At 42.6% G+C, this 17164-nt stretch overlaps 1 protein-coding gene across 1 annotated transcript in view; it reads left to right on the forward strand.

The window, feature by feature from the left end:
* The first annotated feature begins 12265 nt into the window (after nucleotides 1-12265).
* The window catches only part of PLBD1 (phospholipase B domain containing 1), a 43295-nt gene continuing 38396 nt past the window's right edge, over nucleotides 12266-17164 (forward strand). Inside the window, exon 1 of the mRNA XM_032473102.1 lies at nucleotides 12266-12401. Within this exon, the coding sequence (XP_032328993.1) occupies nucleotides 12266-12401 (136 nt within the window). The remainder of the gene's footprint in view (nucleotides 12402-17164) is intronic.

The raw sequence follows: 17164 nt of genomic DNA on the forward strand, positions 1-17164 counted from the left end.
AAAATGAAAGTCACTGTCCATACAAAAACTTGTATACAGAGGTTCAGAGAAATTTTATTTGTAATAGCCAAAAACTGGAAATAACCCAATTGTCTCTAAATAGGTAAATGGTAAACAAATCATGGTATGTGACCATACTTTGGAATATTACTCAGCAATAAAAAGGAACAACATAGGATGGATCTCAAAGTAATTGTGCTAAGTGAAAGTAGCCAGACAAAAAGAATACATACTGTATGACTCCACTTACATAAAATTCTAAACAATGCAAATTACAGTGGCAGGAAGCAGATCAGTGGTTTGGGGTGGGAGAGTTGGAAGGGGCTGGAGGAAGCAATTTCTAAGGGAATCCTTTTAAGGTGATAGATTCTTTGTCTTGACTGTGATGACGGTTTTATGTGTGTATGCATGTGCCAAAATATGTGTACACTTTAAGTAAGTGCAGACCCGACTTAAAAACTGTATCAAGAGAGCACTTGGGAAATGTTACGTTACACAGATACTGTCAAAACATCTTAACTCTGTTCACTCGTGATGCTTATAACACACCTATGAGGCAGGTACCAGCATTATTTTTCCCACCACATAGATGAGAACGCAAAGACACGGAGATACAAAGTTACTTGCCTAGTTAGTGGCAAAGTAAAGATCTGAAACCGCGTGATTCGGTTCTAGGAACAGCAGACTGTTGTCTCACTGACCAGAATAAGGGAGGTGAGAAAGGAAGTAAAAATAAGTAATTTCCTAAGCCATCAGATCCTAGTGTCCATAAGACTTGTTTGATGGAGAACATAATGGCTCAAAAGGCAGTCATTCTCTTAAGAGCATCAGAATGTACATGTGTGAAGCTAGGGAAGCAGCCTGGTTGAGAGGAAGAGCCGGGGACCAGTCTTGGAGATCGAAGAGCAAGCTGGCTGCTTTCACCAGGCTTGCTGTCGCTTTGGAGAGGCTTGATGGAGTCTCTTTTTTAGATCGTGGGGCATTTAAAGTCAGCCCTCTAGTGGAACCATTGCACCGCCGTCATCCATGCTGTTAGTTTTTGTTTTTTTTGTTTTAATTTTTGTTTTTTGATGGCTTAGGTGCGTTTTATTGGTTTTCTTTCAGAATTGTCTACGAAAGAGCTAGGTTAAAAACCAAGTCCCTGGCAAGAGGGTGAGAACTTTTCCTCTTTCCTGGGAACTCTCCCCTGTCCCCATGTTCCCAAGCATGTCACTGCTGCAGTTCATGGGGGTGGAAGGTTTGCTATGCTCACCTCCCACCAAGCCCCCAAAGGGAAAAGACCTACCTCTAGCAACCCCTGCCCCTCAGCCCCATCCCTCACCCGTTGGTCCTGGTTACTGGAGACAGCGGTAAGAACTACTGGGATCCAGTAGGAGTTCTGGGCCCCAGAAGGCCATGGCCAGGGCACAGTTAGGTAGTCCACCTAAACTGGAATTCAATGCCATACAACCCAGGTACCCCACTGTTTGGGCTGCTCCGGGGGAAAACAAAATTCATTTAAGGTTTTCCCTTGATTTTAAGGTATTTAAGGAAAAATACGCACGCATAAAACCACAGGAAATAGAGAATAAGGGCCAAAATCGGTGGTATAAATAATAAGAGCAACAGCAGTTCAAGGAAGGAACATGTCAACATGGATCAAAGCAGCGTCGGGGCGGAGCTCACTCCTCCCTCTCTGCACCTCACAGATTTCCTCCTTGTGCGGCACTTTGTGTGATGCTGTCTTGCATTGTAGTAACTTGTGTCCTTGCCTAAGTCCCACTACCAGTGAGTTCTTCCTCCAGGGCAGTGGCTGCACATTTTCTAATTGGGAGTCCTACAGTATCTGGCATAGACTTATATTTTTTATCAGGCATTCCCATGTGCTTGTTGAACACATCTGATATGGGCCTAGGGCTGAGCCTTAAATGATAGGTTGTTTTTGAAGGGAAGAGATGAAAGGGATGAGCTAGGGGGGAAATCTCATCCAAAATGGAAAGAAAGGGCAAGATAGTTCAGATCCTGTGGTAGACCAGCAGAAGGTTCACCCAGGAGAGAGAAAATGAGATAGAAAGGCATACAGAGTCATATTGTGCAGACTAAGCTATGAAATTTCAACTTTCTCATATAGGCTGGTGACTTTCAATAATGCAGACTAGGGGAAGCTCAAGTCTCCTGGGTTCTAATGGCCCCAAGTTTCAAAAACTCCTTCTTGAAATCAACTTTTGTTTCTACCTGAAGCCCCTTTCTTTTTCAAGAGCTGAAACCAAGTTAACAAGGCAGGCAAATTATGGAAGAGACACCATGCTTTTCTTTCCATCCCCTTAAGTTTCTCCCCATCCACTCTGCTTTCTCCCAGGTGCCCACACACAAAGCTGCTTCTCCAGTTTCCTTCCTCACTACAGCCTGGTTCAGGTAGATGGATACACATGGACAAATGCATCCAGCAAACCCATCCAAACATGAATCTTTGTTTAGCTCAGTCAAAGATCCAGCACTACCTAAGCATAATTAGTAAGATCATTCCTTAGAAGAACAGTAAGAAGATGGGCTTCATGACTTAATAGATTGCCCCTGAGTCATTTTGTTCTTCATAGCCAATTTTTAAAAACATGACTCATTCTTCAAGAGGAATTGTCAGGATGTAGAAAATCATTGCTCAATTTATTTGGCAATGAAAATGGCCATTATGGTTTTTTATGCAACTTGGCTTCTGTTACATAATTCTTGTTGACATAGTGTTTCAACTAAATTACTTAGTAGCAAGTACTGAACAGGAGAGCACCAACAAGTTAACAACCACAACACGAAATCAATCCATAATGTGCTGTGAAGAATGCACTTGAGAAACGCACCTTGTGTCACTGGGTAAGAAGGGAGGCAGGAAGAAAACAGTCTTGCTAAGGGAAGCACTGAGGGGCAAGCTGCCCCTTAAGTTGCAGAATCCACCCGAGAATACAGAACCAACTCGATTCCTGAATGTGGGGTCCTGAAGTCATTAAACTGAGTGAAAGATCCCCTTCTAATGTTTACATTATGGCTTCCCTGTTATTCTCAATTTTGACTTGTCACTCAGTCCATGGAAGTATATCAAAGTACTTCTTTCAAAAATAACTCATAGAAGGTCTATTTTCTGAGTCCTTGAAAATATATTACCTTAACACATGAACTAAAATTGACTCAGTATAAAATTTCATGGTCACAACCTTTTCTCTCCAAAGTCTACAGATGATTGTTCAATGGCAAAGTCAATCTGGTTTTCACTACTTTGCAGGTAAGTATTTTCCACTTTCCCTTCACTAGAATGTTCACAGTTCCTTTTTTTCCCCCCTTATATACCAATTCAAAACCTAATATTTTCTTAATAGCTAGTATGCAGTTACCCCTAGGGAGAGACTCACCTGTGTTGAGAGAAGGTTTTGATTAAGCCCAAAGGTAAATGTTTAACCTCCGGGACCAGGGCCCGTAGACTCTGAAGGGTTTAGGCTTCAGAGACTCCATGCTTCAGAGAAGGAACCTGTTGGCTGCTGAGAGAGGACAAGGAAGAGGTGCCCAGACTTCGGTATTGATGGCAGCTTGGAAGGGGAGATTCTGGAGATGTAAACCAGCTAGAAAGCCAATGCACAAATACTCATTAAATACTACCCCCTAAAAAATTTTTGCTCAAAGGATTCTTGTGGGGGGGGAGGTTTGCCACATTTATTTCACTTGTGTCCATAAATGCATTTATATTTACCAAACCATTTGAAAGTAAGTTGCAGACATCATGACACTCACCACAGCATGTGTTCCCTAAAAACTAGGACATCCTTCTGCATATTCAGAATATTTCACACCAAATATTTTTTTTAAATACACAATACTATCTAATATACAGTCCTCATTTATTTAAATTTCTCCAAATATTCTCCCTCAAAATCTCTTTTGTAGCTATTCCCCCCACCCAACCACCATACACACATACCTGCACAGGATCCAATTAAAGATTAAACATTGCTTTTGGTTGTCAAGTCTCCTTAATTGCCTTTAACCTAGAATAGTACTTCCTTCATGCTTTTTCTGTGGGGCTCTTTTTCTTTCTTTCTTTCTTTCTTTTTTTTTTTTTTTTTTTTGGTAGTAGGGAGGGGATGTCTATTAAGTATCTGATGTTTTAAAAAAATAGTATAGGCCAATTGTCTGGTAGAATGTCCCATAATCTGGATTTACCAGATTCGGGAATGGCTACATAATTTGTGAAGCCCAGTGCAAAATGAAAATGCAGGACCCTTTGTTCAGAAGTTAGTAAGAATTTCAACCCAGTGACAGCAGAGCGTTAAAACAAGCATGGGTTCCCTCCAAGGCATATTTGACTGCACAGCTCATGTGCCCATGAAAGCTGACCCCAGCCAGATGTGAGCCCCATGATTTGATTTAGGTGAAATATTTTCGCCAAGACGACTACATGAGTGGTATACGGGCCTCCCATCACATTACATCAGGAAAAACACTCAGGTTTGTTTATTCAGCTCAGGGAAGTTTTCTTGATAGTGTTTGATCAAGGCTTCAATTCTAATTTGTTCAGTTTCATCTTCAGGAATATATATCATTCTTAGGTTGGACTTCAGAGTCTTTTATGTCTGTCAGCTTTACCATCCTTTTTGTTTTTTATCTTTTCCCTCTGTTTTTTGGAGGGCCTCATCAACTTTTCCTTCAAATTACTGACCCTCTGTTTTTTGGAGGGCCTCATCAACTTTTCCTTCAAATTACTGACCCTCTGTTTTTTGGAGGGCCTCATCAACTTTTCCTTCAAATTACTGACTGAATTTTCAACAGTGTCTATTTCTGCTCTTTACTGTTAGCCTCCAATGGAAATGTCAATTCTGAGATGAAATTTTTAGTTTTCTATCAGCCTGTTCTTATTCTATCCATCTCCTTTTTCATCTCATACATTTTCTTCTCATCCTTTTTTCTTTACCAACTTTCTTCTCTTGATAAAAAAAAAAGGATTCTTTTCTTATATGCCGTAGAATTTTTTTCTAAAATTTCTTTGGATTCTTAGAATTGGTAGTTTTTAGGAATCTGAGATTTCAGGATGATGTTTCCTTCCCCTCGTTCTGCAGTATTTTTCAAAAACTCCATGTTATGCTGGTTCTTGCTTCTGATCACTCATCTTTAAATTGAAAGAGCTAGCAGACAGTGCTGGTTTCTCAACAGAGAGACTATTCAAATTTCTCTTGGCATCACTCCTCAGAACTCCCTTCTCAGACTGCAGTTGTCTGGAAGATTGATATGCAGAGTTTATAATGCAATTCCCTGTATCCAGGAGATGTTCATCCAGTTTTCTCAGCTAGACTGAAATAGGATCTTTTCCTAGTGACATTTTCTTGAGTTTTGCCCCTGGATTATATTTATGTGTTAATTCCTAGCCACTTTCCAAGAATTAACTGCCTAGGATTTGTATTCTTATTGTCTTCATTTAAAAAATATCAGTAGCAGCTAGGTTCCCCAAGTATTTATCAAGCACTTTTCATTTATTCATTGTTATGTACCATTCAGGCTTAAACCCTTTCTTATAAATTGAAAGAAGACTGGGGACATTTAATACAGGAGTATTTTGCATCTGCAGCCAAGATTAAATACCACTAAGAAAGGGTTGTGTTTTGCTAATTGTTTTCATTTGGCATTTGTACTTCTGTCTGTAGAATGAAGAGAAAATACTAAGATATTGAGAGTGGGAGAAGAAAAGTAAATAGAGCACATCGGTAGCAGCTACTCTGAAAGCAACTCTTTTCCTCTTTCCTGTTTGCCCATTTCTGTTCCCCTTTAAACTTGAATGAACCTAATTAAGGAATGAGATCACTAGGCAATTGAAACTAACTCCTGACTTAGGCTCTCCTGAATGCACACCATGCCTTGCCCAACCCGTTGATTCTTCCCTAGGTTAAAAGAAGTAAGAATAAAGAATTATGTAGTTATAGAATGATTAGCTCTTTACCCACAATAGCCCCCTTAGCAATCCTGCAGGCAGATGATGCAGGCAGGATAACAACTAGAGAGTCAGCCAGCCTGCATGCAATGGAAAATGATGCAGAACCCAACCTCCTGCCTTGATGATTCACTAAGATCCACCCTCTTCCTTTTCCCTTTAAAAGCTGTCACGGCTGAACAGAATCTTTGGAGTTGGTCTCTGGACGTGAGTCCACCTTCTCTCCAGATTGCTGGCTTTTCTGATTAAGCACCTTTCCTTTCTATTTGGCACTTGCTTCTCAATTGTTGGCTTTTTAGTCGGTGAGCAGTGGAACCTGAGTTCAGTAACAAATCCAGGATGTACCCACTCAATGTAGAAAAGAGTTAGAAAGAGAGTTTAGAGAAGTTATGGAAAAAAGATTTGTCCAGCAAAAAAAAGGTACATCCCTTAAACAATGCAGAAAATGCTCTTGGCTCCAAAAGTATTCAGGAGTGCTATTTTCAGCTACTTTGGAGGTCAAGATGGGGACCAAGATGCCTATCAACAGGGTAAAAAGTTTATATTTGTCATCTCTAGAAAAAATAATAATACTACGCCATCTAATCAGTATTGAAGTTGTCCAGGAACTTCTCTCTTAACCTCCACCCCTGCTGCTTCAGTCAGCCCATGCCTGATTCACATCTCACCCTTATTCCATGGTCCTAAAGCCAAGACATACTAGCGGCCCTTACAGTCACTGACTAATGGCAGCCCCTCTTTTGTGTACCCAATTTACAAGACACATGCAGTCTTGGAAATTATAATAGAGAGCAGCTTATATAAAGTGGGAGCAAATGAGTAGAGAAAAAGATAGGCAGACAGTACAGAATTGTGTTATAAGTGATCAAAATGAGTACCAGGCCTGAGCCCAGGATTTTTGAGGAATACCCACAGTTCTTTGATTCTGCAGCAATTTGAACTCAATATTCTGATATCTATGTACCAAATGGTAAGTTTAACTACCAAAACAACCTACACCAAAAAAATGGAGGAAAAGAATACAAAAGAAAAGGAAAATTAACAACAGAAGTAAATGTACAGAAGAGATGTTGAATAGTAGTCTAAAAATTACACATTTTTCTTCTGAGAAATTCTTATTTAACTTAGTAAATTTTCTACTACTAGATTAATTCCAAGAGGCTAAGGCTTATTGATCAAGGAAGACGAAAACAAAAACATTGAAACACCAAAGAGTAAAATGTTGCTTTTTGAGGTCTTGAGTAGACAAACCATAATCTTCAAAGCCATTAAAATGTAGTGCATCTGAGAGAGAAAAATATTTTGAAATATTCAAAAGTTTGGCTTGAACGATTGAAAGACACAGATTGAAATAAAAGGGTATATAGTATATTTAACAGCAATAAATTGGAGTAAGGACGTATAAGAATTTATATAGTAAATAATGTTTATAATGTGATAATGTACAAGTATGTAATAATAACTTACCCAAACAGCTAAAAAGTTTGAAGAACTGATAAGAGGATTGCAAATGGGTTGATGCAAGGGCCAGCACCACCCTTCCTCTAGAGGATGAGTCGCCTATTTGATGGGTGGGGCAGGATGTGGGAACATTTGGTAATAGAAATTCCAGAGAGGTCCAGAGCAAAGGGGATTAGGTTCAAACTTTCCAGAAGGTAGCCCATGAACTTGCAAACCTTGAAAAGAAGTAATGGGTCCCATGTGGCACCTGAGTTGTAGACTAGCAATGACTGAGGGAGGTGTTTGGGGAGGCTGACTGATGCACACTAAGTCAGAGTATCTTTGAGTCTCTACTGCCCGCCCCTACCCCACAGGGCTCAGAGGGCTCTGAGAAAGAGCCAGAGGACCCAGCAGAACCCAGATTTGGTTGGAGATGTTCCCAAGAGTGCCAGAAACAGCTGGCTTCCTTCCAATAAAAGTGTGTTTTATTTCCATACTGAGAGGTGACATCCCAGCTGGAGGCTGCATTTCCCAGCCTCTTTAGCATATAGGTATGGCAATATGTCTAGTTATTGCCCATGGAATGTGAACAGAAGTGATTAAGAAGCAGGAGTGCTTTCCCCATATTCTTTCCCCTTCTTCTGGAGGAAAAGATTACAAGTCCCCCAGGTCGTGGTTCCTGCATACAGTTTACAATGAATTCACAAAGGGTACCTAGGATATACTAAAAATACACAGGAAATGGTAGCATCAGTAGAACCCACCATAATGAACCAAAGGGGACGTTTGAGATATTGTAAGTCTTTCAGGAAAACACAGTACCATCCAGGACACTGAACAAATTACTACTACTTAATTGTTTGGCCCTACATATTTAAAGGAAAGTGTGAGATATTTCTTTTGGCCTTGAAGGCCCAAGAATAGATTACTGAGACTCTAAGGGCACTATGAACCCAGAAATATTGGAACATCTGCCTTAGGGAATGGTGGAACCACAGATGAAAGGAATTGGGTTCTTAAGTTTCTATATGAAAGAAAGCCACCTACCAACTACGAACTCCCACACTGGACTAGTACATGAGCCAGAAATACACTGTGGTTACATTAACCCATTGAACTTTGGGGGTTTATTTGTCATAGCAGCCAGCATTACCTAACTAATACACAGAGCACATAGGAATCCAGACCTGAGGCCAAGAGCCTCAGATGTCAACAGTGGATTTCTGCCACTGTAAAACCACAAGGAGGACCAGAAGAGATAAACTACACCTCATTGGATGCCACCAAGGCAAGATGACTCACAGAGTAGATGCCTCTTATCCAATACCGGGTCAATACATAAGCCTCCTGAAAGGACGATCAACTTCAGAGAAAAGGGGAAAGACCGTGGAGGGGGTGAAGGATGCTAAGGATTTAGCCCAAATGAGACTGAGTAACCATAAATTTGGCATTCTAAAATTTCTACCATCAGGAGCTAAGTGTTTGAATGCTGAGTTAATTATACCTTTTGGAAAAGAAACAGATTTGCATTATGTACATTTCATCCTGGAACTGTAAAATGTTGGCTCTATCACATATATCCTAGAACAAGGAAAGAAGTACAGAGGCCACTGTCTCTGTTTCTACAACTGGTCACCCAGGTATAGCTATTCGTGACTTTTCTACCTTCTTTTCCTGTTCTCTTTGCTTTGGGCCAGCATCTCAGCTGGTTGGGGCTCTTTGCCCATTGGAGTGAGGAGCCTGAGTCCCTGGCGTGCTGCCTGGGTGAGGTGACAGCACTGGAACCTTTTCAGTAGGACATGGTGATATGAGGCTTCACCTGAGCTGCTTCCTCTGCTCCCTCTTGCTGGGTAGCACTGCTGTTTCCATTCAGTTTTCAGGTTCAGTCCCTCTAACTAAACCACAATCCTATTCTCGCTCATTTTTTTTTTCAGAGGAACCTAATAAAGGCCAGGCAGTAACTTCAAATTCCAATTTGGTGAAATGATTATTGTGTCTCTTGGTGGAAACATTCCTCCTCCCTTGCTCACTGAAACTTCTAAACCAGTAGTCCAGATTTATGAAAAATTGGTACCAGGAATAGGGTAATGAGTGGTAAGGGACCCCAAATCACACATGTCCATCTACTACAGAAGTGACAAAAACATTACATAGTCAACATCTTCTTTGGTCCTCTTCCCCTCATCTATGCCATGAGTTTGGCTGCTCATCTCCCTCCCAGAAGTGTAAACTGCACAATTTAAAGATGGTGAGATTTATCTTCCTCAAATCTGGTGATTCTCAACTGAGGGCAATTTTGCCCCCTAGGGGAACATGTGGCAAAATTCTAAGACATTTTTGATAGTCACAACTTGGAGGGGTGGGGTTGATACTGGCATCCAGTGGATAAAGATCAGAGGATGCATAGGACCACCCCCAACAACAAAGAACTGTATGGTCCAAAGTGTTACAGGGCTGAGGTTGAGAAACTCCGATCCAGTCAATTTGTTTATGTGTATAATTTGCTTCCTGCACTAGAATGCAAGCTCTGTGAGGGCAGGGACTTTGTCCATCTTGTTTACTATTCTGTGCCTGGAACATAAAAATCAACCAGTATTTGATGACTAAATCATAGATGGATGAGTGTCTCTCTCAGTTCACATCAGGCATGCTTACAATGACCGCATCCAAACACTTGGTCCTTGGATTGGAAGGGTTATAAGGTGATGGGGGAGGATAGTATGACCAGAATATTTGGCATGGCTCAGCTTCCTTGAATGTCCTGATGTAGTGCTCTTCCTAATGTGAAACAATCAAAACGTTCATGATTTTTCTTCACATTTATTTTCCAACTCTTAGAAAAATGTGCAGTTTTTACAATGTCCTCAATGCCTTCATTCCTTACACAACATTATCATCCAGGTACTGTGATACGTACTGTCACCAAACAAAATGATGACTTAGGACTTGTGTTGAACAACTTGCAGTGTTTTGATATAATTGTTCTGTATATTTTCTAACAATTACAAACATGCTTCCCCCACGAGGAAAGGTGCCCCATGTCCTCCCTTGCCATCTCCCCCAAACACCTCAGTTAAGCTTGGAAGAAAGACCAAGAGAGAATGCAAGCTCTGGGAGGTCAGGAACTTTGTCTGTCTGCCTGGACCCCCAGTCAGGTTCTCTCACTGTCCCTTAAACGTAGCTCTGTTACAGCAGCAATGGAAACTTCCAGTACCTGTTTACTTATATGGCTCTGCCCCTTCTTGCCTGTCATAGGACGTGCTCTTTTTTTTTTTTTTTTAACATTTTTTTATTGATTTATAATCATTTTACAATGTTGTGTTAAATTCCAGTGTAGAGCACAATTTTTCAGTTATACATGAACATGTATATATTCATTGTCACATTTTTTTTCACTGTGAGCTACCATAAGATCTTGTATATATTTCCCTGTGCTATACAGTATAATCTTGTTTATCTATTCTACAATTTTGAAATCCCAGTCTATATCTTCCCACCCCTGCCTCTTTGGCAGCCACAAGTTTATATTCTATGTCTGCCAGTCTATTTCTGTTTTGTATTTATGCTTTGTTTGTTTGTTTTTTTATTTTTTAGATTCCACATATAAGCAATCTCATATGGTATTTTTCTTTCTCTTTCTGGCTTACTTCACTTAGAATGACCATCTCCAGGTCTATCCATGTTGCTGAAAATGACACTTATTCTTTTTTATCACTGAGTAGTATTCCATTGTATAAATAAACCACATCTTCTTTATCCAGTCATCTGTTGATGGACATTTAGGCTGTTTCCATGTCTTGGCTATTGTAAATAATGCTGCTATGAACATTGGGGTGCAGGTGTCATCCTGAAGTAGGGTTCCTTCTGGATATATGCCCAGGAGCGGGATTCCTGGGTCAGATGGTAAGTCTATTCCTAGTCTTTTGAGGACTCTCCATACTGTTTTCCACAGTGGCTGCACCAAACTGCATTCCCACCAGCAGTGAAGGAGGGTTCCCTTTCATAGGACGTGCTCTTAACGGTCTTTGTATCACTGGTACCTGACACACAGGCTAGGCTCAAGTGTGCTTATTGAATGAATACTATGCCTTCTGCCTACTTCACAATGTCACCTAGGCCCCCCTCTGCCAACTTCACAATGTCACCCAAGGCATAGCTTTGCCTACTTCACAATGTCACTTTCAACTGACCCTGCACAGAAATGGGGACTTCGCAGGGGTTTCAGGGATATATCTGGTTTCAGCCCCGTCTGAATCAGTCTCCAGTGGTGGCTCCAGCCAATGAAGAGAAAAGCAAACGATCTGAAATCTTAAGCTGCCGCCTATGGATTTGGGTTAACGGGACTGGAATAGAGGGGCACTGATCCCTGGGGCAAAAGGACCTGTCAAGACCTCTCCAGAATGATGAAGAACCCCAGGCAAGTGTAGGCAGGGGTTATGCATTTCTCCGCTGCTCAGGGCGCCTCATCCCCGCTGCTGCAGAAAAGTGGCCGGCCTTGGAGGCTACTGGTGTTGACGTGAACGGATTTGTTCCAGCCCCGGGCCACCAAACTGCCCGACGGGTGCAGAGAGGGCGGCACGTAGCCTCGGCAGATCCCAGAAGTGCAGCAGGGGACTGGCCCGGCCCGGCCCACAGGGCGCTAGAGGGTCAGAAAGGACCCGCCTTTCCCAGACCGGGGCCCAGCCGGGCGAAGGTTGTCCCCAAGGCCACGTGAGGCTTCCTTGCCACTAAAAGCCCCAAACCGGCAGGGTTCATGAGAAAGGAAAGTTAAGGGCGTCCCAACCTCCCCGCCGCCGACCTCGGAGCCGCTCTTCCAGCGGCCGCCACCGCCCGCCCAGCGGCAGCCTCGTCCAGCCCAGCGGAGATCGAGGCCGCCGAGCCATGTCCCGCCGCAGCCGGGACGGGAGCCTGGGGCTGCCCGCGCCGCCGGCCCCGCCGCCGCCGCCGCCGCCGCCGCCGCCGCTGCTGCTGCTGCTGCTGCTGCTTCTGGCCGCCGCGGTGCCGCCGAGCCGGGCAGGTGAGCAGCGCGCCCCGCGGACCGCCCGGGCGGGGGGCGCGGGGAGAGGCCCCTGGACGCCCGCCCGCTCCCCGGGGCGCCCGCGCCGCCGCGTGCGCTCCCGAGTCGGGTCAAGTTCACTTCCAGCGGGAGTCTGGCTGGCTTCTGGGGGGACTCCAGGAAGCGCGCTGCTGCGAGCTTAAAAAGTGCTGGCCGGAATTCTGGGCACCCCGATCAGCTCGCTCCTGCGCGACTCTTGACTTTGCTGAGCCTTGGCTGGTCCTGAAAGCGCCAGCCAAAGGACATCTAAATATACCTTTCGCGTCACTGAGTTACGATCCCGGGCTGCTACCCTTTTTTTCCGCCTTCATTGACAGTGACTTTGGTTTAAAATGATAAGAAGTGCAACCTGGTATTGTCAGCTTGATATGTGCCAGGCGGTGTGCTGAGGGAGTTACGGGTTTTCATAGTATGCTCACAAAAACCCTAAACAGGGGAATTATTCCCAGTCAACAGATGAGAAAATTTGAGATTGAGAGAAATTCAGTCATTTGCATAAAGATGCTCAGCGAATGAAGGCAGAGCTGAAATGCAAAAGGGCATTTACTTGCCTACTCCTGTCTTGGTAAAACAGGTTTTATCCCCACAGGTATTAACACTGAGCTGTACCCTTTGCCTAAAAAAAAAAAAAAAAAAAAGTCTGGATTTTGTCACTTCCGTTCCCAATGAGTGAGAGCAAGATTAACTTAAACAAATAAACTAACTAACTAACCTTGAAAGACTTCAAAAGTAATATTAAGAGAGGAGTATACATTTTGTTTATTTCATAATGCCTCTTCTGTGCTGACCTTGTGCAAGAAGAGGGTGGGGTTCAGGAGAGCCCCCCCCCCTTCCCAAAAGGCGAACTGGTTCTTGTTCCACCACTTTCCACCAACAAGTATGTGCAGCGACCAGATTTCAAGGCCTTTGTTTTCACAACTTCCCCACTGATCGCTCTTAAATCTTTCCAGTCTTTGAAGCTGCCTGGGCTTCTGTGCTCAGAAGGGATCACTCCCAGGTTCCTGACTGGTGATTTACCTGCACATTCTGGAGGTGGCACTGGTGCCACCTCTCAGCCTTCCCAGCGAGGCTGCTCATTCAGACACACCTGGGACAGGCGAGAGAACGCCCTGGAAATGGAAGTGACTTGTGTCTGAGTGCTGGTGAAAACTTCTCTCCCTTTTCTGTTCTCTTTTGGATTATTGGTATTGATTGAAACGTTTCTGTGGATGGAGGGGGCAGCCTGAGGCCTGAGGTGGAGACATTATTCTTTCGAAGCTGGGGCACTGCTTATTCATGAAAATATCCCCTGGCAAGAAACTGCTACTTAAACTGGGTTCCCCAAATTATAAGCCGAGGCCCTGCCAGGTGGTCGGGAGTCACGGCGGGGAGTGAGGGCACTTCTCCTGCAAGTAACTGACAGCGCTGTGCCCAGCAACCTGGAAAGACTTCTAATCATGGCATTGAAGAATGGCTGGTGATGCCCACCCTCACTGTCTCAAAGGACGTGATCTCTGTTTCCTTTGTTTCCCCCATACTAACCTGTTTTCCTGTGCAGCTTTGGGGGTCTTTGTCTTGTCCTCCTGCTAGACTGCCAACAACTTGCGGGCAGAGAACAGGGCCTTTGCTTTCCATATTCTCTCTGAAGTGCCCAGCTCAGTACTCGGAATTTAGTGAGCACCCAATAAACACTAAACAGATTGTATTTCAGCACCCTGGAATGAGTTTTATATTGACTAATGTGCACCTCTTCATTCAAAAACAACTTCTTTAATCTTTGAAAGTTACTTTACAGTTTCATTATTCCAGAAATTGGCAAACAGCTACCAATTCATTCTAGCCATATGCTTGAAACTACTATAGACTTCAGACATATAATTGCATTCATTGCCTTTATCTTTCCAAACTGAAAAGCTCTACATTTGTTTTTAGGATGTCTGATACAATTTCTCTAAGTGGTTTGTATAGTGAAGTCAGGTTGTCACTAGGGAAAGAGATGGGTAGGTTGTAAGGGATGCCATTCATAAGGCGGCATGTGCCTTTCCAGATCTGGCTCTGGGACTTACAGGGCTAGACTCCAGAAATTCGTTCTTTTCCAGTTCCTTCTTCCCAGCTCTTCCAGAGCTGATGGAATACAGGGAAGTTGATTTGCCCTGATAAACACACACATCTGATCATCAAAATACTAACTGTTCATTTTTAGCAGACTGGTTATTTGTGCCACCTGCGCCAGGCACACTCTCACTGTATTCAAACTACACAGGATAAATAACGTCAGAGATTCTCAGGCTGGGAGCCTGATTCACCTGCCGCCCACTAGGACGGGACACTTCAGGCAGCCATGGGGGCTCCTCACTGGACGCTGCTCACCCAGAGCAGATGGTCACCGACGCCTTTTCCACTCTTCCATGCTCACCAGTGCCACCTGAGGCTAACAGATTGCCTCCCTAGGTAGGCTCGTATCTTGACGTGGCTGTCCAGGAGTCTACAGCCCTGGCAGTTGTTTAGTCTCGTTAATTGACTTAGCAGACCAATGGTTGACGCCAGTCTCAGTAGACCTTTTAGCTCTGAGGGCATGCTTATTTCCAAAGTCCCCGAAGTAGTTGCTCCATTATGTTCTCTTTCTCTGGCAGTTCTTCATTCTTGGAAGTCTAGTATGGGAAAGATAACATGGAATTCCAGAGATAGAAACCATGGAGCCAGACTGCCTGTGGTTGAATCCTGGCTCCAGTACTTACTAGCCACATGACTTCCAGTCAATCATCTAACCTCTCCATCGTTCAATTTCCTCATCTGTAAAATGGGTATTGTAATGGTGTCTCCCTCATAAGGTTGTCATGAGGAACAGTGCCTGGCACACAGTAGGGGCTATATAATTGAGTGGCATACAGTAGGGGCTGTATAATTGAGTGGCCACTAGAATCGCTTTTCTCTGAAAAGGCATCATGAATCTCTTGATAAAGCAACAGGATTGCTGATGATAATTCACGTTCTGTGATGTAATAACTTGTTATAAAAACAGAAGTTTTTTTCTTAATCATGCCCTAACATTTTGGAGATTTGGGGTACATACCAGCACATTAAGCAGCTGTTTCAGAAAGCACTTTCCTGGGTTAGAACTGTCTGTCTGAAATCACCTCGATTGTTTTTCCCTAAGTGCGATTTTGTTAACCATGGCTGCTTTAGAATTTCCCAGCCCTCTTCTGTCTTTCTGAGCCTCACTAAGTCTTCCTACAGCTCATCCTCATTGTCCTGGTGTTTCAGACTGAAAAGAAGTCAGTGCTCTGTGTAAACTCAGACGTCTCCTTGTGCTCTCTCTATACTGGTTTGTTTAGAAGAATGTATACAAGATATGTTCCAGAAATGAGAAGAGCCTCAGCTAAAGAGATAGGTAGGGGAAGAAAGGAAGTAGACGAAAAGCCTGAGGACTTGGTAAACGGCAAGAGAACAGAGGGATGACTTCCAGGTCAAAGTGCATGGGTGTTTCTTGCCTTCATCAAGGCTGTGTCTAAAGGAGAAGGAGCCACTTTGCGGGCTGGGAAGAGGATGAGTTGACTGGGACTTGTGGAGTTTGGGATATTTTGAGACAATCTAGGGAGGTTCTCTCTTAGAGTACTAAGACTAATATACAGGTATTTTGACTGAACATGTATTATAGACTTTGACAGGGCAGATACAAGCATAGCATCATGTTTATTGATTAGACCTTAGCAAAAAAAAATTTTCTTTTAATAGATAAGTTCCAGAAGGATTTCTGGGAGAAGTGCCCATTTATAAATCTCTGTTACTAAACTTTGTTTCCTGGTCCTGAATCTGATAGCAACGGTCAAAAACTTTCTCCAGAAGAAAATTAAAAAGATCCTCCTTCAGTCTTTAAGTTGAGGTAGAACATTTTAACTAACTTTTTCATGGTGATATGCTTTTCATGATATGTAAACTATTTATCCTGTGAACTTCGTCTTGGGTCTTTGTTCTGACATGCAGAATAGAATCTTTTGTTTTCAAACTTTTTTAGGCATTATTTTTACTTTTGTCATCTGTTACATTTTGTTGGATTTCAAGTTACAAAGCATTAACTATTGAAATAGCAAAAAAAAAAAAAAAAAAAGTAATAGCACCAATAATGGAGTGAATCTCAAAGGATTTATTTTGTTTAACATTTAAGAGTTTTTTTTTAAATGCATTTAAGTTTTGCCTTTTTTTTTTAAATAAAGTAGGTTCCAGTTGCTCATATAACTTATATTTCACAATCTTTTGATAATTTAGCTTTAAGATGTGGCTAGCAAATTTATTAATAATGTTCTTATGTAGGTTTTTTGTGCTACTAAGAAACAGGAATTTATTTGATGTGGTTAAAAATGAAACTAACAGAGGTAGTGAAATTATGAGGAAGGTGTAGTCTAAAACTTGAAACTCTGTGTCTGTATAAACAACAGTTATTGTGTTACAATCTCCCTAAGGAAAACTGTGAAAGTCTCTTGATTGAGAGAGACAGGTTTGCTCTGAAATTTGTCTGTCTAGCCTTGTACATGCAGCTGCAATTCCGACGTCTTTAAGTGGTAACAAGTTACCCAAACCAGCATGTGCACACCTAAGATATCAAAACTCTAATTCATAATTAGCAATCAAGAATTAATATGCTGTAAGCATGATATGAATCTGTCACCAAATGTGACCTTCCAGCCAGTATGAAAGTCGGGGATCTAAGTGGCCACATTAAAGCATTGTGCTAGGCTGAGAGTTGA

This window comes from Camelus ferus, chromosome 34, assembly GCF_009834535.1.
Source record: "Camelus ferus isolate YT-003-E chromosome 34, BCGSAC_Cfer_1.0, whole genome shotgun sequence".
In the NCBI taxonomy this organism is placed as follows: Eukaryota; Metazoa; Chordata; class Mammalia; order Artiodactyla; family Camelidae; genus Camelus; species Camelus ferus.